Here is a 23,308-nt window from a genome sequence, read left to right as displayed (position 1 = left end):
CCCCAACAGCTGTACAATTTCACTTCTGCCTAATACCTCTCCAGATTTATAGGATGTCCTGCTAGAAAGCTCCGATTGTTCCCTGTTGCAGTGCTGTGCCATGGGTGAGGAATGTGGGTGGGATCTACAATATTTTTATGACTATTATATGACCTTCTCTTAGTTTGACAGGATGAGTCACAGGGCTCTCGCCCGAGAGGAGGACAAGCATCCCTGGAGACAGGCACTCTTGGGCACGCAGAGAGGTCAAAGCTACAGTTCCTACCAGAACACTCGTAGGAGTTTTACTTATGAATTATGATTTTAGGTACTATAGGTTGCTATTTTGGGAGCTGGCATAACAGCCAAGCAAGAAGCAGAAGGCTCTCCTCAAAACAAAGGGCATTTTGCATCCCACTTGTCAAGGGATATGACGCTTTTAAAATCCCGGGCCTGAAACAGCAGTGATTTGTTCTGCCTGATTTATCAAGGTCACAAAACAGCAAAGCAAAATCTGCTTCCTCTTATCAAGACCACCTAATCCCCCAGAATCCCTCTCCGCAACACAGATTAGATTACATACGAAAACACCCTGTCTTCCCTCATTTCACTTTACAGGCTGGATGTGATGTTCGGTGGCTTCTAACAGGAGCAGGACAATGCAATACTCACATAAGAAAACATTGCCATGTTAATACTTGGCTTTTGCATGCAGACATGAACCTAAACTAAATATAACTTCACTTTAAAGTGGAAGTATCATCTTAAGAGATTTTTAGAGTCGGTAAAAGAATTTCACTTCCAAAGGCCTCTCTCCTCTCTAGATTTCTGAAAAAAGGTTAAGTTCCCCTTGAACTTTCTGCCAGATTTGAAACCAGGTGTACTATAAGTTATAGGAGATTTACAGCTCTGCTGTCTGTATCGCAGCCATTTCCACATCTGGTAAATGACAACACTGCCAAGGCCATCCTAAAAAAGTGCTAAGCCACCCAAACAAGTGGCGGTAACAGCGACTGGCATCCGCTGACACCCCAAGCGACGGGCGCTTTCTACAACCTCAGCAGGGCAGCAGAGAGGCAGGCGATGCCCCGGCCCACCACAGGCCCCACAGCGCAGGCAGCAGAGCTGACAGCTGCTGGGGGACAGAGAGCAAGCAGAGAGGGTTCAGCACCTTTCCTCACCAGGTAGGATCAGGGCGGTGCCACAGCCTGGACACTGCTTTGCTACAGTTTTTCACCAGCAAAGCCCTCAAACAAGCCAGCAAGTCTTGACTAGAGACTTGTTCTAGAAAGAAGTCCTCCTCCTCCTCTTCACAATTCAAGCTGTTCTCAGAGGGTGCTGGGGCAGTTTGCCTCCTCGAGCAGGGGTTGCTGGCCCAGAGCTAATGGAAACAGGCTGCCTGGGGCTAGCGGGTGGTCTGCAGAGCCTGTTTGTTTGCACAGGGAGCAATCCCAGCCCTGGCAGGTAGCAGCATTTCACCCTTGCTGCTCAGAGTAGCTCAACTCACAAATTGCCTAGATCAGCAGCTATACAGAACCTACTGAGGATGAGACGCCTGCATGAGGATTGAGGATGGTTCACATAGCGCTCAGGCCAACAGCACAGCTCCCCCAGCACCACTTACAGCCCCAGAAAAGGCTCTGCTGCTGCTGCAGAGAAGCTGGTGGTGGCAGATCCACTCTGCTCCTTTCACATGTGCAGGAATGAAATATCTGGTGAACTTGTTCTCATCCCATTTTATAAACAGAACCAGATTTTGAAACATCTGGATTCAGCAAAGTGGAATCAACAGTTGCTGCCCAGCTAACCAGCACCTCTGTGACCAAAGTCCATCAACAGAACCAAAATCCACTGCTTTATGTAGCATAACTACATATTTACATATTTTATTACATAATTTACATATTTAATTTTCTGCACCACCCTTGCAGCAGACTTCACTCTCAGCAATACAACTATAAGGCAGGAACAACACAGCTGAAACCAATAAGCCCAACCAGTCTCACCTTCAGTCAGGGCTCACACCCTGTCAGAGCCCCAGCAAGCACCAAAACACTTAAACATCTTCTGCAAAGCACCCTGTAGCACACAAGAAATGCCTTTTAATACAGGCCCTGAGCCCAGATGAACATGCAGAAGCAACAAGGTTGCTTGCTCTGGCTGAGGGCATCATTTAGCCCCAGACCTCACAACTGTTCCAAGGGCACTGCAGTCAGTCCAGGCTCCAGGCCCCCTCTTTTACAGCTGAGCCAGGAGCACGCACACAGGCTCCTGCCCACACTGCCCTCCAGCTCCAGCCACAGGACAAAGCTCTGCTTTGAGACGCACACTCACCTTCAGAGCCAGGTCTCGACTCGGGTGTCTCCAGCTCCTACTCCCAAGCGGGGCCTGCTGGCAAGGCTGCATTTTCCAGAGGAGGGGAAAAAAAGAAATCCTTGAAGATAACAACTTGATGGGAAACTCCAAGAGCAAAAAAAGAGGCAACAATAGAGGCAGCACTGTCAGTCTGGACACACACCCGCACTGCTGAACAGGGACACCAGCCCAGAGCAGCAACAGAAGGGCAGACCTTCACCCCTTGTGCCTCCAAACCCCATCACGCTTCTCAAAGGAGCACAGTTTCACCCAGCCATAAGCTACCTTCACTAATGAGACAGACCCCAGAAACCAAACAGTTTCTAACAAACTTTCCCCAGCTGATACCATTCATATTTAAGCATCCTGCTTTGCTCCCATAGGCCAACACAGCCAGCCAAGACCTCTCCTCACCTGAGAAGTGACCTCCCCAATGGCTCTCACAGGAGGAGCCAAGGTTGGTTTCTAAAAACCCAATCACAACCTTCCCAGGTGCAATTCCCAAAGCAGAAGAAAAGGCCAGGGTAGGGGAAGAAGCTAAGATACACACACCAGGTAGTTGACAATATCTAGTTTTAGTCTTGGGACAAACCCGTAACATGCCGAGAATATTTCTGTTGGGCATTGCTATAAGCTATGTTTAGGCAAGCCAAAGCAGGTGAAGTTCCTGATCACACGCAAATATGTTGTGCTCAATCACAGTCTGCATACAAATATGTCTGAAACATTGCTTTATCTTTACTAGGAAAAAGTTGTCAAAATTATACCTAGAAGCAAGTTATTTCTTTGTGCTTAAAATTAAAAAGGATGCTTCTCCTTTCTTAAACAGTTGCCATTCAGAAACAAGAACACTAGCTGGTTGATGATATACCACAAATAGTCATCAGCAGAGAGGAGGCTTCCAAGCAAAGAGCTTGTTAGCAATCCACTGGCTGAAAATCATTTGTGTTATTTTTTGTTGGAAAACAGTTGATTATAAAAACATGAGGTTGAGTTGGAGAAAGAGGTAAGAAAGCTTTACATGTCTGTAGAGGTCTTATTCTGGTTTTCACTGAAATTTTGACTCTAAAATATACCATGAGTTCCAGCACAAGCGGGACCACATTCCCTGGAGGACTTCCTCTGCAGCAGCCTGTCCATCTCCCTCCTGATTTTAACTGAGAGTCTCTGAGTAATAAGTATTATTTTCAATGAATGTTTTGACCAATTTTATCCAGACACTTCCTGTGAGGAGGACTAAGACAGACCTGAGGTAAATTACTCCCTGCTCGGCACCAAAACCTCATGGTCTGAAGCCATTCAAGGCCACTCCGTTGCCACCACCCAAGCCACCCTCAGCAGGCAGAGTGGGGCTGGGCCACTGAAAGGGCAGTTGTAGAGCAGGTCCAAGACATAGTGAGAGCTGTCGAGATGTGCAGCTTTGTCCAGCGCTTCCCACCTAATAACTACTCCCCACTGAAAAGCAACTGCTGCGTCCACCATGTGTTTCTAGTAAACAAAAGAAGATGAATGCATGCAGGCATGGGTGGTGTGGGAGGACAAGGAATGTGCAATATGTTCCCAAATGTCGTCACATCTCATGCTGAGCCGGTTTCTCGTTCCTGGGGTTACCTGTGGCGGGAATGGCGGTGCAGTTCCTGGGGGCTCAGGTGAGCGAGGGCCAGGTCTGAAGCGCTGCGTGTGAAACCGCAGGCCTGACTTGGGTTTTCCTGAGGTGATTCAAATGGCCACAGAGGACGGGCTCCAGCAGGGCTGCTGCTGGCTGGAGCGCGGGCCAGCATGGCTGGTCAGCTGCGGCTAAACACCCCTCTGCCCGCGGGGTTTACCTCAGGATGGTAAGCTGGCCTTGTCTGCAAAGAAGTTGCTTTCCTTGGATGGGAGCAGAATATGGTTTACTGAAATAAAATTTTAAAGCTATTTTTAAAAATTCCTCAGTGTTTCCTGAGAGGACCTTAATTGAATTAATTACATACTTCCTCCCCTGTACTGGGGGACCCTGAGACAGTCACAATGTTTGGAGGACTAGTTCACCAGTGGATTGGGTGCAAGTTGTTTTTTTTTTTTAATCTGTAGGATAGAAACAATGTCCTTACAGATAAAATATTCAGATAGTGAAGCCAACTCCTTCATGGACACAATTATATATATCTGTGCCAGGTTTATATGACATCCAGAAATAATAAAATCAGTATAAAGCAGTGTCTGCTTAAACAGAAGACAAAGAGAAGAACATTTCCAAGTAAAAGTACTCATGTCATTTCAGAGCTACTGGGTGCTGTGCATTGCTAATGAACTGCTTTGATGTTAACCTAAAGATAACAGCAGCCATTTGTCCTTTGAATCCTCACTCTGTAAGAAATTCTTGGCTCTTCAGAGTGCCACTCTGATCTTCATCGGGGGATCTGGCTAGGGATCCCCATGAGTTTCCCTCTCAACAGCAAGATTAGAGACATGGGAGTTCATGGGAGGGCAGGACAGAGGCAGGCTGCCCACTGGGGCCACACATTCTTCCATCCCGAGCATTGCTCCTTATGCTGCTCCCCGTGGCTCCATTGGAAGCTCGAACAGAGCTCCTGGGGACCCCATCTCCCTCATCCATGTGTTGTTTAGTCACAGCCAAATGGCAAGTTCTGACGCTCGCTGAACATTAACGCTCAGTGAAGGGGACCAAGTAGTATTTGCGATTGCTGGGCAGGTCAGAGCCAAACTATACTTGCATGCAATTTCCCCTGTGAGAAGTTTTAAAGTAGGGGCTAAACTAAAATGCTGGATCTGACCCAAGTTCACCTCAGAAGATGACCTCAAATCAACCCTTTTCTCTGCAGCAGGAGATGTTGGCATTTACAGCCATTCAGCCAAATAGGCACTAGAGTTACATCCAGTCTTTTCAATTTTTGCTCATATCCCCCTCCCTAACCTTCATGCATCTTCTTCCAGCTTCTTCTGCAGCTTCTTAAGCCTGCGGTGGTCTCTCAGATATACTAAATATAAATGTGTGGACGCAGCTATATAAATAAAGCTGCCCATGTGGTGAGCATACGTGGGGGCAGGAGGTCTTTCCCATGGAGGGGAAGTTGATTGCTAAGCAAATCCCAAGCCCTCTACTCCTGTGCAGAGAAGGGGAGCCTAAGATTTAGGAGCAATTGCACCTTTACATAAAGCAGCTGGGGTTTTTTTGTTGTTTTTCTGTTTGTTTGTTTTTCTGTAGTTGGAGTGAAATGAGCCAGGTACTGGCAGTGTGAAGATAATGCCTCTAGCACCAGGAAATGGAGACCCGGAGAAAAGAGAGTCAGGGTGTAGGAAGGGTGGTAGGGACCTTTTATGGATTGGCTTTATTCAACCAGAAGGGGAAGGATTTATCCAGTCTTACTACTGCTGTCATATGTGTACATCATATGGTATATGCATGCCATTCGAGGGCAGCTCTGGGCATGTTGGGATTCTTTTGTTTGATTGAGTCTCCTGTTGTTATTTCCTGAAAGAGAAGAAGCTCAGACTGGATAAATAGGTCAGGGGGCCAGTTCAGGAGAAGACTGCCAGACAGCTGCCTTACTGTCTCCTGTGCAATGTCCCATGGCAGTGGGGGGATTTGACCCTTTGTCAAGCAAGTTGGGGGCTGCTCTTAGTCTGGCAAGACAGGGTGTGTGAACCAGTGAGTTTCACTGGTGCACACCCTGTGCTAGGTTAGGGAGTGACTTCACTATCTGCCACACAGTGAATCTCTACTTCTTACAGAAGTCTTTATCAAAGTGCAAGCTCTGATGCAGTCCTTCTTTGCTCCTCCAAGTGCACAAAGGGGCCGTTGCATATGTGCAGGAAGACAACTCCTTGGCCATATGAGGAGATCACAGCCAGCTCTGACTTGCTCCCATGGAGCATATTCTTGGCATGGTCACCTAGGAGAAATTTAATATTGCTTAGCAGAGCCTGATTCTGCTCTTGTCTTCTTTAGTTTGTTGATCTAATCAAGAGAATTGCCTTCACTACAGTAAAAGCATCATGATGCTGCTATAAGCCTAGTGTGAAACCTGAGTGTTGGGCCCAAGCTCTTTCTAAATGCCCAGCCTTCCTCTACTTGCTTGAAACCACCTGCTTGAAACCTATACATTGAACTATTTGAGACAACATAGTAAAAGAAGTGATGGACCTGTTGTGCTTGTTTGCTCTGTGACCCTTTGGAAACAATGCCAAGTAAAAGTTCTAAAATAGATCCTGCAGAAAACGAACATTTTCATAAATAAGCTTAGCTACACAGCTAGGAAGTCCTTAAGACTTTCCACATCTCTGCAGGCAAAAACATGTGTTTTGTGTTGCTTCACATAAATCTCCCTGGTTATTTATCTACATAAATCCTGCTATAAATTATTCACTGGGTCTTGAAATGCAGCAAGCAAGCTCTTTGATGTATGCCTCATTCACCAGGTGAATCAATCATTCCTGTGCACACCTTGTTTGCTCCTACACAGGGAGAAGTTACCAGTCCTCTTTGCCAGAAAAGAGGGCAAAAAGTCAAATGGTTTTGATAGATGAATAAATGTCTGTGGGCTGACCTTGATGCACACAGCTTGTTTATACTGAGAGTGACGAGCCCTCCCCACTTTTGCTAGCTGATAAAATACTCTTTCTCCACCCATCCTTATGAAATATATTCCAGACCAACAGACTACACATGCATATGGATTGCTTTGTGATCTCCTGCTATACTACTGCATTTCCCCTGCAGTAGCAGTTCCTCTCCACAGAAGAGTAAGTAAAACATCAGCTCTATTCTGTGGTATGAAGGTAGAGTACAGTTTTGTTACCTACATACTTTGCACAAGGGGGATTTTACTCTTCATCATTATAGCATAACCATAACTGTTAGTACTTAGTCTCAATCTTGTGAGCAAATTATGCTCATTTTGGTTACAGTTTAGCTGAGTAGCTGCCATCTCATATCATAAGGGGTGTGCAAACTCACTGACAGACAAGTGGAATTCATCATCCTGGACTGAGCTGTGTTGCTCGCAATGCAGCACCATACTGACTGGATCAGTGCATCACTCTGTGCTTCGATTTCTATATTCAAAATGAAGATAAATCAGAGCAACAGAAAAGCTAAGAACAGTTACTCTGTTTTGACACAGTGCTTCTGTTGGCAATGTTGTGAGGTTTGATCATGCAGGGACCTGCACATGGTCCCTGGATTGCTATGAGTTACTCATATGCACCCAAAGTGACAACTCACAATTGGCATATTTTTTGTAGAAGGAGCTCACGGGATGAAGAATTTGGAAAAAGGGAGATGGAAGCTTATACATCTTGGCCAGCAGATCAACCCCTTCATAGGGTGAGAGCCCAGTACTCATATCTGCTGGCAGCTACTGAGGAAGGACTTGGTTGGCCTTGGGAACAGGCTATGATCTTTATTCAGGGGTCCCAACAGCAGCTGAGTAGGTGATTCAGAGAGAATATGTGAAAATGATTTACACAAATAGACTGGAGTAGTCTCAGGGGTAATATTTCTGTCTCTGCACTGCTCTTGTGCCACTCTCTCTGGTCCACCCTGGGCTCTGTGGTTTATTTGACCTGTGGTTTGAGGCTGAATTCCTTTTACTACAGGCCCACTTTTAGAAATAAAAGTCCACTATTAAAGGTGGGGATGGGCCTTTCAGGTCCCTTATTCACTTCCCAACAAATCCACTTTAGTCCCATTGGATTTCCTGAGGGGTGAGGGATTTCTCAGTGCCACTGGCACAAGAGAATATGTCTCAGATGACTCACAACTTCCCACAGGACTAAAATCCAAGACCTTCACATCCAAATCACAGGCTATGTCTATATGGTAGCAAGTGGTTTTGAGCACTTGAGGGTTTTCTTTTGGTGGCCATGACCAGGCCACTCACATTCCACTGAGCAGCACCGCTTTGACTAGCTTGGCATTGCCTTGGCTAGCTTGGCAGCACACTCCTGTCACTGCCAGAGCTTTACCTCCTCCACAGCCCACAGCCTCACTGCTTCGCCTCTGCCTCTGCCCTGCTAATCCCTCACATGCTGCTATCAGCAAAGAAACTTCACAGGGAGCTGAAAAATGACCAGATAGGAGGAACTGATTCCCTGGGGCTTAGCAATGCCTTGAACTTAAAACTCAGCTCTCTCCATGTCTCCCGTCCTGCATTCTGCTGCTACATTCCTGCTTTAGCTTAACTATCATCCCCCAAAGATCATGAGTTTAAATTATATGATTAAAAGTAATACTGCTGCTAAAATCAAAAGGAGGATTTTTCATTCAGAGGTCTTTTTTTTTTCCCCTCTGGGTTTGAGTCTCTTTTCAGAGCTTTTCTCTGCAACTTCCTGAGTTAGAAATGTGTTTTCACAGTCTCACATAGTCACACTGTTCCTGGTGCTGAGCACCAAACACTGGGGTGCCTGTTGTTGAACTGGAGAGTGGATGAATACTGAATAAATTTACTTTTGATAGTTCTTGTTATTACAGCTTGATTTAAGTCATACACATATATGGGTTTGAGCATATGCATCTCTATTGCACATCCCTCTGCCATGCACCATGCAGAACACTGGCAAGTTCAGACCATACCGCCTAGCTCTCCCTGTCTTGGTGAACAGGGTAGCAGGGGGAGGTGGATCCATCCCCACTATCCACATGCAGAGTGGAGACCTGGGCAAGGGCCAGGGGACCTGGAACTAGGAAAGAGGCTTGCAGAGTTCACAGGGAAAGCAGTAGTAACGGCCTCCCCAGCCCCATGCCCTGAATCTGTCAGGTGCCAGGTGCTGTGGAGGCCTGTGACGTCCTTGCAAATGCACCAGACTTGTTCCCATGTCCAGATTTACTTCCCCACATGAACATCTACCTGCCTTGCCTTGCCTGCCCTCGAGACCACCCCAAGACACAGTGAGTAATGTGTAGAGCAGAGAGCTCACCTCTGTGTTTTGCCAGGCACAAGGCACTACACAATCAAAGGCCAGATCGGCCCTAGAAGCGCTGCCTCCTTCCAGACAGGCACATCTCCAAGTAAGCCCAACAGCACCCTATAAGGTGGTGTCACTTTGGCCGTGACAGCAGCAAGGGGGTGTGAAAACAGAGGCTTTTGACTGGATCCTCTGACTCTATCCCTCCGCTACCTCTGTCTGCAGCACTGTCCCTTGCTCTGTCAGCTCCCAGGATGCCTCTACACGGTGAGACGATCACAGCAGTATATTAAGGAACCCCTGATTCCCGTCCCAGCAGGGCCAGGAATGTCTCAGAAGAGTGGACAAGTGTTCAGCAGGATGGTGACACGCCGGGCACCCTTTGCTGGCACAGCAACAGGCAAAATAGGAGAGTTATTGATTGGTATTTGGCTCTGGGCTCTCCCCAGCCCCCTCCAGATCCATGTGGTGTCTATCACACTTTTCTTGTCCAGACAGTCAAGCTGTGTGTGTGTTTTCATGGTCCCCTTGCAGGGGCGGGCTGCAGCCTGCCTGTGGCGCAGAGGTGGGACCCTGCTGTCCCCTGCCGGGCAGCCCCCGAACAGCCCGTGGCGCTGCCTCCAGGCTGGAGCAGGCCGGGGCTGCTGGCCAGCACCTCGGCCACACTAGGCACAGCGGGACCAAATTCAGAACCGGCTCAGATCTGTGCCAGGGACAAATTTATGAAGTTATGAAGCCCTTAATCCCTTTATAGCTGCTTTCAGCCAGGTTTGAAGACTCCAAGAAGGGCATGACTTAGTCGTTAAAGCAAAGGAAGGGGGCACACTTACAATTTCCCATCCAGCTCTTCCATTTATTTAGTTCCAGGCTCCCTAGTGCCATGTTTTGCCCCTGCCCAGGAGGGGCAGGAGATCTGTTAAGCTCATATCAGGACGCTCAGTTCATCTAGATGGTTTGGAAATCTCTGGGCCAGCAGTGATACAAGGGAGAGCAAAACTCCCATTGACTAGGAGGAGATGTTCGCACCCAGCAGACTCACAGCTGAACTTCACTGCTGCTTCACATCAGCTGCACTCAGTTAGCATCCAGCAGTGGTCATGAGGCCCATTTCCTCTCCATGAAAGGGGTCCTGGTGGAGAGACAAGGGAGCAGTTGCAGCATCACAGCAATTGCTGTTGCCAATCGCCAGGCAGCTGTTAGCCCTTCGGTAGCCAAGGAGGGAGAACCAGGCCTTGTCACAAGCCAGTTTTCTCTGGCCATCCAAGGCCACTCAACATGGCCATTGCACCATGGCCTTGATCACAGGAGAGCATCCACAGAGGCCGAGCCATAGCAAGATGTGAGGAAGGAGAGATGACGGTGGCGACTAACATTACTATGCAACCCTAACACTGAAATAAAACCCTGTCAACCCAGATAACCCCAGATACCTCAAAACGTGAATTCTCGCTGGCAGCCAAAGTGAAAATGGCAGGCCTCTGTGCAAGGGCCTGCTTAAGAGCTTAATGTGCAGTGGAGACAACCGTTATTAAATGTCCCAGAACAGGCCGTGCTGGTGGTTGGGGTGTGCAGCATTGGTCACAGGCTATTAAATCCTGGCAAGGTCAGAAGTTCTTGATTCTCTTCTGGATGCATAAGTTCGTTCCTAAAAGCCTCACAGAAACATGCTCACGCGGCTCACAGATTCACCAAGGGCATCATCCCTTAAATTGCAAGGAGAGCTTACAGTAGACAAGGGTCTCCTCAAGGGAGGGACAGGGACCTTCTGGTAGGTAAATCCAGGAACTACTGTACTGGGGTCTTGGGTGCCACCAGTTCTTTGGAGGCAATTGGGAAAGCAGAGGAATATGGACAGCCTGAACAGAGCTGCTTGGACTGAAGTGGAAATGGTGCTGGCAAAGGACTCCAGCGGGGATGTAGTCTGCACAGCAGTGCAATTCACCTCAGTGGCAGAATCCAAGGCAGGGATGGCGACAGCTGAGACAGCCCTGTGCGACCTTTGCATTTCTCCAGCCCAGAAAAACATAGAAGGACAAGGAAAGGGAGGGGGAGCTAGACTGCTGCTACTCACTGCTCAGAGAGCAGAGTTCGGGCAATAGCTAAAGGAACATAGCTAACGGAGATGGAAGGTTAAATTGTTAATGTATTAATTGCCTTTCCCAAATGCTTTCTGTCTAAGCGTAACACTAACCAGTAAATTCATGCTTATTTTAAGCCCTGGGGCTTGCTGCTTGCAAGTAAGGAATCATTATTGTCAAGGGCACTTTGACAAAGTCATTTAGTTTCTGGTGAGAGCTTGGTCCAGTCTGCAGAGTAACTGAGCCAGTGCTGGCAAGCTGGACATGGGTCACGGGAGGAGGCACGAGAGCTCCCAGGCTGGGAGATGCCCTGGGCAGCTGGAGGTCCAGCAGAGTGGCCTTTCCTGAAGAGCAAGTCAATGGGGGCAGCTCTCAGGATTGCACTGCAGTGGCCACTGGTTTCTTCCAATTTTGGTTTGTGACTCTAAGCAATTCTGCGATACTATTTGTTTCTTTTGCCACAGGGATGCCACGCTGTGCCATGTGCTCTAGGTGACCCTGCTGGAGCAGGGGGGTTGGACTAGATGATCTCTAGAGGTCCCTGCCAACCCTAAGCATTCTATGATTTTGTGATTGTTTTGATCTACTTGCTTTTCAAGTAATTTTCTAGTTTTCATGTTTGTAAAGAACCATCAGAAATTCAATCTGTCAGTGTTAAAAACTAGGTAGCAAAGAGGAAGACATCTGAACTATTTGCACAATCTCATGACTTTTAAGCCATTTTTCGTGATTTCTGGAACCCGAGGGTGACTTTTTAGGCCGGCAGCAGTATGTCACAGGAGGGCAGAAGGGATCAGTAAGGTATCTTAAGGTTCAAGATGGGAAGGGAGGCAGGATGTTGATACACCAGATGGGAATATTTTCCAGCCTTTCCATAAACTTCCCAGGTGATATGCCTTTTGTTTTGCCTGTCTCTTTTAAAAAAAAATTGTGATACACTACTGAGTGATCAGCGACGGAAAACTGCAGCTGTTTCAGATGCACTCTCTGGTTTAGGAGAACAAGGAGAACAAATGCAATCCTAATGCTGAAAGGCAAAAATCCTTTTTGACCTCACACCTTTCAAGGCTGCCTCTCAAGATGTCCTGGAAAGCCCTCTCTGATGGGTGGAAAACATATGGTGTGTTTCTCTGTCCCTAAACCTTGTCAACGTTGCCTTGTGTCAGCAGGGTGGCAGCATCCCTGCACCCACACCTTGGAAGTGCTCAGAAAAACAATATTCTGGAGCTATCTACAGGAATTAGGGGCCCCTTTCATGAGATTAGGCATTTGGCTGGTCTGGGAAAATCCCACTCTGAAATACAAACCAAGCTCCTGTGAAAGAAAAGCTGCCGTTGCCCTTGGGTCAGGCCTGGCTCTACCCCCCAGGACGCATTAGCACAGCACACACTGGCCACGTTCAGCTCTGCGCTCCCTAAGCAACTCTGTTTCCCCATGGGGCTGTTTGTGCCGAGGCTCAGCACAAGTGACGGAGCTCCCTTGCTTGTCCCGCAGCCCCATTTTCCTCACAGGCAAAGCGAGGGGCAGCAGTGACTCACACCGCACGGCTGCCGCGTGAGGTGGGCGCTGCTGGGGAACGTGCTGGGGAACGCCAGGTGCCCGTGCTGCCCGCCGTGGCGGGGCTGCTTGCTCACATGCTGCCCGGGCAGTGTGCGCAATGGCCCCGCACGCTGCTGGGACTGCCTCGCCCCAGGTGGGAATCAGAGAGCCACACCACGTTCCTGCCTGGAAGGTATGGATGGGCCAGAAGGAGGCAGGTATGGAGCAGAAGGCGGGCTCTGCCCCATCTTGGGCTGTGGTCATATCTAGAGAAACTCCTCTTCAGAGGCATCATGTCCTGAAGGGACAAGTCAAGGCCCCTCTCGTGCACTAAATCAGTGCAAAGGGGTCAGAGCACATTTGCACAACCTTTTTCTAATCTCCCTCCCCTTGCCAGGTCACTTGTGTGTGCCGCATGAGTCACTCATGTCATTTATTGGTCAGCTGACTGCAATATAGAAATACATTCTACTGAGATGCCCAAGAAGACAAATACATAACTCCCCTGCTCTGGCCAGTGTGGGTTTGTATGACCCTCAGGAATAGTCTCCTCCTGCCTACGGTTGCACATCTATCCTTACAGTTCCTGGGCTATACAAGTAAGAATCTGGCAAAACCTGCACAGTAAGCCAGAGCTATGGCAGGGAGCCCTGTCAGCATGAAGCAGCAGGGTTGGGATGCTCTGGGAGCCCTGCAGAGCTACCAGAAATTTGCCACACACTCGCCAAGAGCAAATATTGCCGTCCTCACAAATGGTTAACCTGCTGGGAACTGCAGAGCATTAATGACTTCACGTGCATTTAATCAGCTTGGGCTTCCAGAGCCTCCTGCCTCAGGAGCAGGAAAGGCCGTGTACCCCGGGTGCAATGCTCCCGAAGCCGCGCCACCCCCCGTAGCAATCATTAATCACTGCCGGGCCGCAACGGAGCGAGCGGCAAACGAGCAGGCAAAGGCCAACTCTGCAGAGCCCGGGTGCAGCAGGAGGCAGTGCTGACCGTTCTCCTTGGTGGCAGCTTGCTCTCTGACCCTCTCCCCTAAAGGACCTCGGCGGAGGTGACCAGGTGTCCTGCACGCATTGTTGCTTCCTTCAGGGAAGCAACCCCCTTCAGACGGGAGGCTCTGCCTGCAGCTGGGAGCTGCTGGGTTACATGTGGGGGGGATCTGAAGAGGGAGCTTCTGTCGGCAGCACAAGCTTTTCACCGCCTCGCCATGCAGCACAAGGCATTTTGGACTGCTCTGGAGTTTACCTGCCGACTACTGGGCATCTCCACCGCAGCAGGTAAGGGCTAGCTCTCTCTTCCTTTGCCACTAAAAGGCACTGCGTAGGCATCGGGACTCCCAAGTTGTCTCCCTGCCTTTGATCCAGTGCAGCCACTGCCCCATCCAAAAAAGGGGATAAGGACCACTGCTCACTTTGCTTTGGGATGCAGGGAGGGGAAGTGCTGGATACCTGGCCAGGTTCTTCCCAGATCATGTGAGAGGCACCATGAGGCAACAGAGTCAGCATGCAGCATGAGGGGAAACAAGCTAAAGCACAAGTGGAAAAGAAAACTAAACTACATTGTTCAAAAAGAGACATGGTCATGGGAAAGATGCAATTTGAGATGGAGATGTAAGATCCTCATGGCAACACAAAACTGTTTGTCTCCTTTGTGGCACCTGAAAATGAAGGATTTTCTTGCATTGTGCACAGTGTGAGGGTGTCTTATGCCAAACAACATCAAGGGACCTGCAGCCCTCACAGAGCAGTTGCTGCAAAAGTGCTTCTCCCCCTCTCTAAAAGGTGTCAGGAAGCAAATACAGGGAATTCAGGCAGAAGATGACTGCAGCACAGACATCATAAATTCACCCACCCGGCTAGCTGTCCCCTCCCATTCTCGGGGGCTGCTTGGGACCTGCCTTCTCTGAGTCTGGTGCTGTACCAGAGCGTATGATCTCAGGTGAAATGCTGATGTTCTGAGGTGGCTATCTCAGGCACAGCATCTCACACAGAAAGACCAAGCTGTGGAGAATAACTGTCTTACATGAAACATCTACAGATGGGATGTAGAAAAACATCTCTCACAGGCTACAGGCAGCCTGGTGAATTCACAGGCTCACTCTGGCACTGCAGCTGTCATGCAGCAGGGCAGGTGGCTCTCTGTGCCTCAGTTTACTCCATCAGGAAAGCAGAGATCACAGTATCTGATTTGTCTAAGGCTGGAGTGGTGAACCAAACTTTTCTGATGAAAGGTGTCTCAAGCTGGTGCCTGTGGTTATCAGAGTAGACCTCTGTGGATTTTAGACACTGCAGAGCAGGTCACAGCAAGTCCTCATAGCTTGGAATTTCCTTTAGCAAGGCCGTTGACCCTGACAGACAATCTGCTCAAGTCAGAGTAAAGTAAAAACCACACAGGTCAGCTGCAGAGAGCCAGTTCCCCAAGGACACCCAGAGACCAGTGAGGAAGCTGGGGGCTGCGCTCTGGAATGTGCTTTAAAGGATTGATAACAGGTAGGGATTTGAGTCTCTGAGTTTGTACAAACTCCCAGTAGATAAGTGCATACCCTGATGAGACTGCACCAGATAGGAGCTGGACTTAGCTTTTAGCCAGCAAATGCGAATCTCTTCCTTTCTGTTTCCTACCCGCCCCCTCTCTTAGGACCACATGGACCCCATCATGGTCGGATTCTCTCTTAGAGCTCCAGGAAAGCTCATAAAACCCTCCTTGGGAGAAAACATGAATATATTCTTATGGGAAAACTAATGGCAAAATTGAAAGCAGCTTTGCTTCGGTCATGTTTTAATGGGACAGCTCTCCTCCTGCTTGTACTCTTTTCCTTCTTCATCATCTGCACTTACAGTTCTTCTTGATATTAGAAGTGCAGTCATCTCTCAGATGAGCATCCCAGAACATAGACAGCTGCAATATTGATCTCCGTACTTTTCCATCTCTCCACTCTGATGCATTCCCAGTGTCACCTGACTTTCCCAAAAGGCCAAGGAAGCAGTGGAAGGGGCCTGTATATTATTCCTCTGAGTGTCTCAGTGGAGTAAGAAAATAGCTTGATGCAGTGTTTAGTGCCTGATGAGGTGTGTGAGGTTTTTCCATGAAATGGAGATCATGCAGAATAGAATCCCATGGGCTTTGTTTGAAAAAAAAAATGAAAGAGAGGATAATGCATCAGCCCCAGTAATTGATTTTGAGAAGGCCTGGCCAATTCCACAAGCTGTTCACAAACTGAAATAGCTATCTGCATAACATAACATCCTCCACCCCCATGCTGGATCCTTGAATATACTGGCTGTCTGCAATGGTGGGACTGTAAAGTTTACTGCATGCAAGAAATCAGACGGTCCTGCCATTGGCAGCACCCATGGCTAGTTAGTGATGAGTGACAGCCTTGCAATTCATTGCAGTTTTTGGGACATCTCTGTAATTCATAGATTTTAGGATTAGTGATTTCTGCATCTAGCGAGTTCTTAGTTATTTCTTAATTCTCATACTTTCAACCATTAATTCCTAATCGCATGCCTTTAACCACATGGTTTGGATAACATCCAAATTAAAGGAGCAGCTAGCCCAGACAAACACCTCAGAAAGGGCACTTTGCAGATCGTTCATCCAAACAGCTTTGTGAGTAAAGCAGAAGCTGTATAAAATCAGGAAATGCCCCCCATCCAAAGGATAGACTCAAAGGATAGACAGGCTGAGCTGTTGAATTCTATATTCATTTGTAGGGAATGAATGAATTCTGCCTTTATAAGGAAGATTGTAAAGAAGGCTGTTCAGTCATGAAACAGCAGAGAACAATATATTATATGTCGGAGCACAGCTTGGTGAGAGGGGGGGCCAGGCTCAGCGCCTGGTAGGGAGGAAGCCCTGTGTCTTTTCACAGACCTAGAATGAGACTGATTTCCCCCATGACTCTAGAGAAGCACTGCCAAGGAGGAGGCTGGTCCGTGAGCCCAATCATTTCTCCAGCTGATGAGGGACCAGCGTCTACCAGGGACACAGAGCGAAGCCAACTGAGACCACAGGATCCTGATGGGGCCTAGCCGGAGGCAGGAAAACAGTTTGTCCTATCCTGGAGCCAGGCCAGAGCTATCCAAGCAGTAGGTGTAGTGATAAGCCCCAGTAATGGTGGTCAGCAGGACAGCCTAGTGCCAGGGCTTGTCTTGAGCAGACCAGAGGGAAGAGAGAGGAAGAGCATCGCCAGCAGACCAGGCTCACCTTGTCAGCATCACTTCAGCAAGGCTGTAAGTGAGGCACACGAGGCTCTCCTTCGGGACTGGCATTGCAGAGCAGTGTCAGAAGCACTGCATGCTCCCATGGTTATAATGGAGCCAGCATCATTCCTCTGTTTGTGAGGCTGATGCCTTTCTAAGTCCAGAGCAAAGCCACAACTCAGATAAACAGCCACAAATGCAACCACGATCTCAATGTGTGATGCAGAGCCAGCCATGAACTCCAGCTCAGCTCATTGCTTTCTTGAAAACAACCTTGTGGGGGGTAGGATGTCCATTCCATTCAGCGAAGCTATAGGCCTCTAACTGCCAGTTCAAGTAAGGTTTTGCCTTACTAATACTCTTAATCCCCCCTTGGCCTCTGACTCCTCGGAGTGCTGTGCTGGTTGGGGTACCAAGGGAACATTCATTCCCTCTTCTTAATCTGCCAGCTCCCTTGTTTATGATTTTTCTGTTAGGCTAGTGAGTGATGCCATGACTACAGCCCTTCATAAATACAGCTGGCTCATTTCCCCCCATCATGTTGTTCTACAGCAACACACTGGGTACAACAGGCCTGGGCAAGCTGGGATGCCTGGGAGGGCCACAAAAGTGAGACTGACATGACCTGAAAAGACATGAGGCAGACGTGTCGGCGTGGGCCTGAATTCCCTCCAGGCCAGGAGAGGTGCTTGGGGCAGGAACGGAGCCTGGCAGGGCAGCAGAAGGGAAGCCCCTGTGGCAGCACTGCTGGAGCTGCGTGGCCAAGGGGCAGGAGGGACACCCACATACTGCTGCTCACCTCTCCCACTTTCCAAGGTCAACTGGTATCTTACGAGCACCTCCCCTCCAGCCTACACAGTGGTACAGCTGCAAGGACAGGAACGGTACTGGGATGACTTTCTGGGCTGTCTGTCTAGGCCTGCATTCAGCTTTCAAAGCCCCGGATTTATATGTCAGCATGAGTCACTGGTGCTGGTAGTTCTAACGTGCTGCACTGCACAGGAGGGGCAGGCTCACCAGCCACCTTTGGAAACCGGGGCATAGATCCTAGAAGCTGATGGGGCACACGAGTCAGGAACCAAACCTGCAGTCAGCACTTTTCCTGCCTTCTCGTTCTAGTACTGATCGGTGTGGGCGTAGAAACTCTGCAGCGAGGACAGTTCAAAAGCCTGGCTTTCTACCTGCTGTGAGTATTTTTGCCCTTGGACTTAGAGCTTGCAGGGCTGTCACGTTTCACACCTGTACCATATATAGTACCAGAATAGACTGCAACAGCAGCAGGGACCAGTATCCGGGATTTTGGAGAATTTAGATATCTATCTTTGGGGAATTTATATATTCATCTATGAGGAATTTAGATATCCATCTTTAGGTTTCAGAAGAGACAGCTCTTTCCATTAGCGAAAGTGATCCTCCCTCAATGATACCTGCAAGCTCAAGCATGCCAGAGTTGACAGGGGCTGCAAACTGACTCCCACGGACAGAAGAGCTTTGAGGTCTTTTCCTCAAACCAAACAGGCAGAGGGTGTTCAAACCCCAGCAGACAGATTATGCTGTGAGAGAGAGTAGATGCTGATCCTCTGTGCCCCTTCTACCATCTGGAGAAGATGCTCAAACCTACTCCCTTGACACCTCCACCTTTCAGTTTTTCAGGGATTGCAGTTACTGTCTGCGAAGCCTTCTTCTTTATCACTTTGTTCCTGGGGATGTGCTTCACGTGAGTAGACTCTGTCCAGTCTTCTCCAGCCTTGCTGGGACCTGCCTAAAGCAACCTGCCTCCTATAAGCAACACCAGGCCTAGCTGAGCTATAAGTGCCAAAGGAAAGATACTGGCCATACTCCCATGGCATGTGCTCTCAGGCAGGGAGGAGGTAAGTGAGGCCGTGCCCTTAGCCCATTAAGCTTGTGTTTAGCCACAGCTTGTGTCACAATTTGCTGAGAATCAGCACAACAGACTCTGGTCTGAAGCATCCCTTTAACATGTGAAGTCCTGCAAGGTACCAGGATTGAGAGGAAAGCCACATCTCCAGGATGAGCTACATCAAGCCAAGACATAGAAACTTCTTAGGCACTTCTCAAAGCCTAAGCACCTCTGGTCTCTTTTAGCAAAAAGTCAAAAGCCTTGACAGCTAAAGAGACAGCACGCTACACCAGCTAACAGGTACCCTGCTTATGGCCAGGCAGGCAAACATGCCAAGGAGAGACCTCCTGAGACGTTGACCTCTGGCAGAGGCCAGAGGCCAGGCCAGGGCCTCTAACCTCTATGAGGAAGGCTCAGACATTACTTACTTTTCCTGACCAACACTCTGGTTTTCTGACACACTGGAATATAAACCTCTAGGTGGGTGGGGATGGGGTCTCAGTCTTCTTGCCAGGGGCTTGATGGACCAGTCAACAAGACCGTCTGTCTGTCTCTCCTCAGCTATGAGCCTGGCTCCCTGGCACACACCTGCTGCAAGCGAGCTAGACAGCCAGGAAGCTTCCAGAAATTCATGGGATACACGTTGCTCTCCGTGGCTTGCTTCCTGCATCCTGTCCTTGTCTGGCACGTCACCATCCCTGGTGAGGAACCCATGCTGGGGTGGGGTGCAGATGCCAGAGGAGCCCAGTGTATGTTGGGGCACCAGACTGGCAGACTCAGAAATAGTGGGGATGCGTGGGGTGCCGCATTGGTTGCGGGAGGACAGGGAGCTAGCAGGACTAAATGCTGTGCCTTTAGAGCACCGCCTGGCTAGCTCTTCTCCTTGCCCCAGCCCTTGGCCAACATGCCCCTCTTCCCCAGGCTCCATGCTGCTGCTCACTGCCCTGGCCTACTTCCTCCTAAGCAAGAGGAGGAAGAGTCCAGGACATAAAGAGACTCAACTCGAATCAGGCCAATATGTGGACCCTTCAGCCACCATGGCAGCCCCAACCGGTGCTGGTGATACTGAGCAGACCTACACCTTTGACGGGGCCCAGAGGCAGCAGCACTGCTCACTGCTTGGCCACATGAAGAGCATCCTGAAGGGGAGCAGGGACAAGAACCTGGTCCAGGCAGCTTCAGCCAGACCAACATCTCCAGCCATGCCAGCGCCTCTACCAGCCCCACGCAAGCAAGTGCACTTCCAGGAGAAAGTGGTGCGGATCATCCCCTCCATCAGTGACAGTTTGGATGATGTGGAGAGTGAGGCTGAAGAAACCACGCTGGACACAGCACCCATCCTCACCCCTCCGGATACCCCTGTACTCACTCCCCTCAGCTCCACAGGCCTGTTCTGAACACTCACCAGCTAGGAAGACAGGAGAGGGAAACTACACCTGCACATCAGCATCCCTCCCTGCTGTTCTGGCAGCCAAAAGGACCTTAGCCAACACCAACACTGTGTGTTGTGGGCAGAACTGCAGTGCTGGCGGGAGCACCACATCCTCCATCCGAGGATGTCCCATGGGCGCAGCCACCAAGGAAGAACAGGGGGGAGCACTCATATCCTAGAACTACGCCACCCTCCTGCAAGGGGCTGCTGCCAACCAATAGTCTCAAACCTTGTGAGGCCATGGTTCAGCCAAGATATTCCCAAGACATTGAAATTTATGCTCGTGGGGAATCTCTCTTTAAAATTGGCTGAATGGGCCTCCATTATAGCACTATATGTCAAAGCTGCAACTCCTGCCTCACACCTTTGCCTACCATGCGGCAGCAATTGGCAGGTCAAGGGGAGACAACATCCTCCCAGAGCAGCTTCTGATAATGGCAATTTTTGCCTGCCTCCCTCCACTGTGCTAGAAAAAGCTCAGGGCTGGGACCTCAGGCATCTCAACCTGCAAACGGTAACAGCAAAGGCTGCAGCAGGCCTAGCACATCCAAAGCATCACTGCAGGGGAGACTGTGACAAATCACACCACTGGATCTAGTACCTGGAAAGTGTCCTCACCTGAGCCGTGCTCTGAGCCCAGCAGGAAAATCATGCCTGGTTTGGGGCACCTATGCAGAAGCAGGGTGGATCCTGGAGCTTCCTCGGTTTCCTTGATCAGACTGTCCTCTCAAGTTAGACAAGTTTTGGGACAATGCAGCAGCTCAGGTTACTAGGTTCAGTAGAGGTTACTAGGCACAGCAGATTATTTGTAAACTCTGTGTGTGTTAATTATGGGCCTCAGAGGACAATGATAATCATAAAGTTATAACTCTGCCCCACGGGTCCTCTCCATGTCAGCTCTTCGCTTTCACCTCTGGCCTAATCCTACCATTTTTTTTGCCCTTTCAGGATCACTTCCCTACAGTCAAGCACTTCTCACCTGTTCATTTCATCCCCTTAGCTATTTCTCACCTTATAACTATGACTTTCTGCTTCTCATTCCAGCTGTTTGAGGGGCACAGTCATCAGAGAAGCCAACCCCATGGATCTCGAGATTGTCACATGGAGGCAGGCAGGTAGAGACAATCCCATTCTTGTCATGTTGCCTTCTATCCTCCAAGACAGATCTCCCTCCTGACCCAGCAAAGACCAGGGAATACTAGTGCCCTACAATACCTCAGTCTTTAATCACCCTGACTTTGTTATATATATCCAATTGCTTTATATATCCAATTTGCTGGGCCAGTTTGTTTGGAGCTCATTCTGGGAGACAGAAGTCCTGAGTAAGAGAGGTGTAGGATGGATAAAGGTCCCAAACCATGAAGCAGCCTATGAGCAGAGACAGGAAATCACTATACTGGATATAGGACTGACACTTATCACAGGAAGCACCTGGCTGGGAAGAGCATCCCTCCCACACATCCCACATGCCATGAAATTCTCACCATCTGCCTGCTGCTGTAGGAAACTAGAATTTACTGCCACAAGTTGACAAGCATCTGCAATGCCTACAGACACCACAGCAAAGACTCATCAGTGTCAGGCAGCTCTTCTGGCTGCACATGGAAAAGAGAACGGGGGCCTGGGTTGGCTCATACACAGGGTGTGAGGCCACACGTTATCCCTGCACTTCTGCTCAGATGAGGAGCTCTAAGGGTCTGAACCCAGAAAGACAATATGAGGTGAGGTAGTCATAGGAAGGGAAGATCCCTGAGACCTTCTTAGGTTGATTACAAAGCAGAAGCTAGTGGGCCAGGCTGCTTTTCTTGGGAATGTTATTTCCGTTTTTAAAATTCAACTCCCTGAGTCTGACAGAGTCACTCTGGCCTTTGTAGTTTTAATGAAGATTGAAAATACCAAATTTGAGTGTTCAAAATCAGGAGGCAAATGATAAGAATCCCATGCTACTTTTTGATGGATTCTGTTCAAGTCACTCCTGATTTGGGAAATGGGTAAGGAAGAAAGCAGAAGATGCTGGCTGAGAATACTTGACAGCTTCTCTTTGATAATGTAGCTCTGTCCAAGGGCAGCTTATGAATGGTTTCATACATTCAGTTGTTACTTTAACTCCTAGACATGAACAAAAAGCTTTTTGTTGCATCATGAACATGTAAAATGGTTACTGGGATTAAACTGTTTTAAATACGATACACAGGTTTGAGACCTCCCCCTTCTGGCTGCACAGGTTAACACTCCACCCCATAACTGCTTCCCAGGGAAGAGTCTGCCTGGGTGGTTTAGCCTCCTCCTGCACCTCCAGAAATGCCTTCAGAAAATTGTGCCCATTTAAAACCTAAGGTTGCAACACTGAGGGTAGTAAGCACAGGCTGTAGACACAGGATCAAATTGCAGCTCTTTTACCCTCAAGCTAGTCTATTTATCACACTAAAATAAATACAAATGCACTTTCTTCTAACGTTTGTGATCAAGCAACAAATCCTCACCAAGAAGAATGTCCTGGCCCAGCCATGCAAACAGGGTACCCATCCTTGCCCCTAAATTCTGTGCTCAGAGCTGGATTCCCAGCTCAATCACACATCTCAGTCACACATACTATATCTGCTCTTGATGGCAAATTCTGCTTTCTGCATCATCCAAGGCCCTTCATTAAACATCACCTCGTAATTACACACACAGAGATAAGGTAATGTTCCTAATGGATTGAGAGTTCTGCTTACCAAAGAAGACCACATCTCTGAGCAAAGCTCCAGAGGAGGCTGGGTGGGGACAGTTGCCTGACACCAACCTTTAGTCAACTCTTGCTCCATCAAGCTCCAGGGTCCACACCCATGCAGCAGCGGTGCCATCGGCACACTGTCCCTGTGGCACATTGCAGAGGACGTGGATTTCAGTGCTCTCTGAAACGCATGTATTAATCATGTAATCACAAGTCTCTAGAATTAGGTATT

At 48.9% G+C, this 23,308-nt stretch overlaps 1 protein-coding gene across 1 annotated transcript; it reads left to right on the top strand.

Moving 5' to 3' along the window:
- The first annotated feature begins 14,069 nt into the window (after window positions 1-14,069).
- Window positions 14,070-20,325, top strand: TMEM72 (transmembrane protein 72). Its single transcript, XM_010226900.2, has 5 exons — window positions 14,070-14,139; window positions 18,187-18,253; window positions 18,713-18,784; window positions 19,490-19,629; window positions 19,850-20,325. The coding sequence occupies exons 1-5, from the start codon at window positions 14,070-14,072 to the stop codon at window positions 20,323-20,325; spliced, it is 825 nt and encodes a 274-aa protein (XP_010225202.2).
- Window positions 20,326-23,308: the final 2,983 nt, after the last annotated feature.

This window comes from Tinamus guttatus, unplaced genomic scaffold, assembly GCF_059628265.1.
Source record: "Tinamus guttatus ecotype Peru unplaced genomic scaffold, ASM5962826v1 Tinamus_guttatus_pri_ptg000314l, whole genome shotgun sequence".
In the NCBI taxonomy this organism is placed as follows: domain Eukaryota; kingdom Metazoa; phylum Chordata; class Aves; order Tinamiformes; family Tinamidae; genus Tinamus; species Tinamus guttatus.
This window is presented reverse-complemented; position numbering and strand designations above follow the sequence as displayed.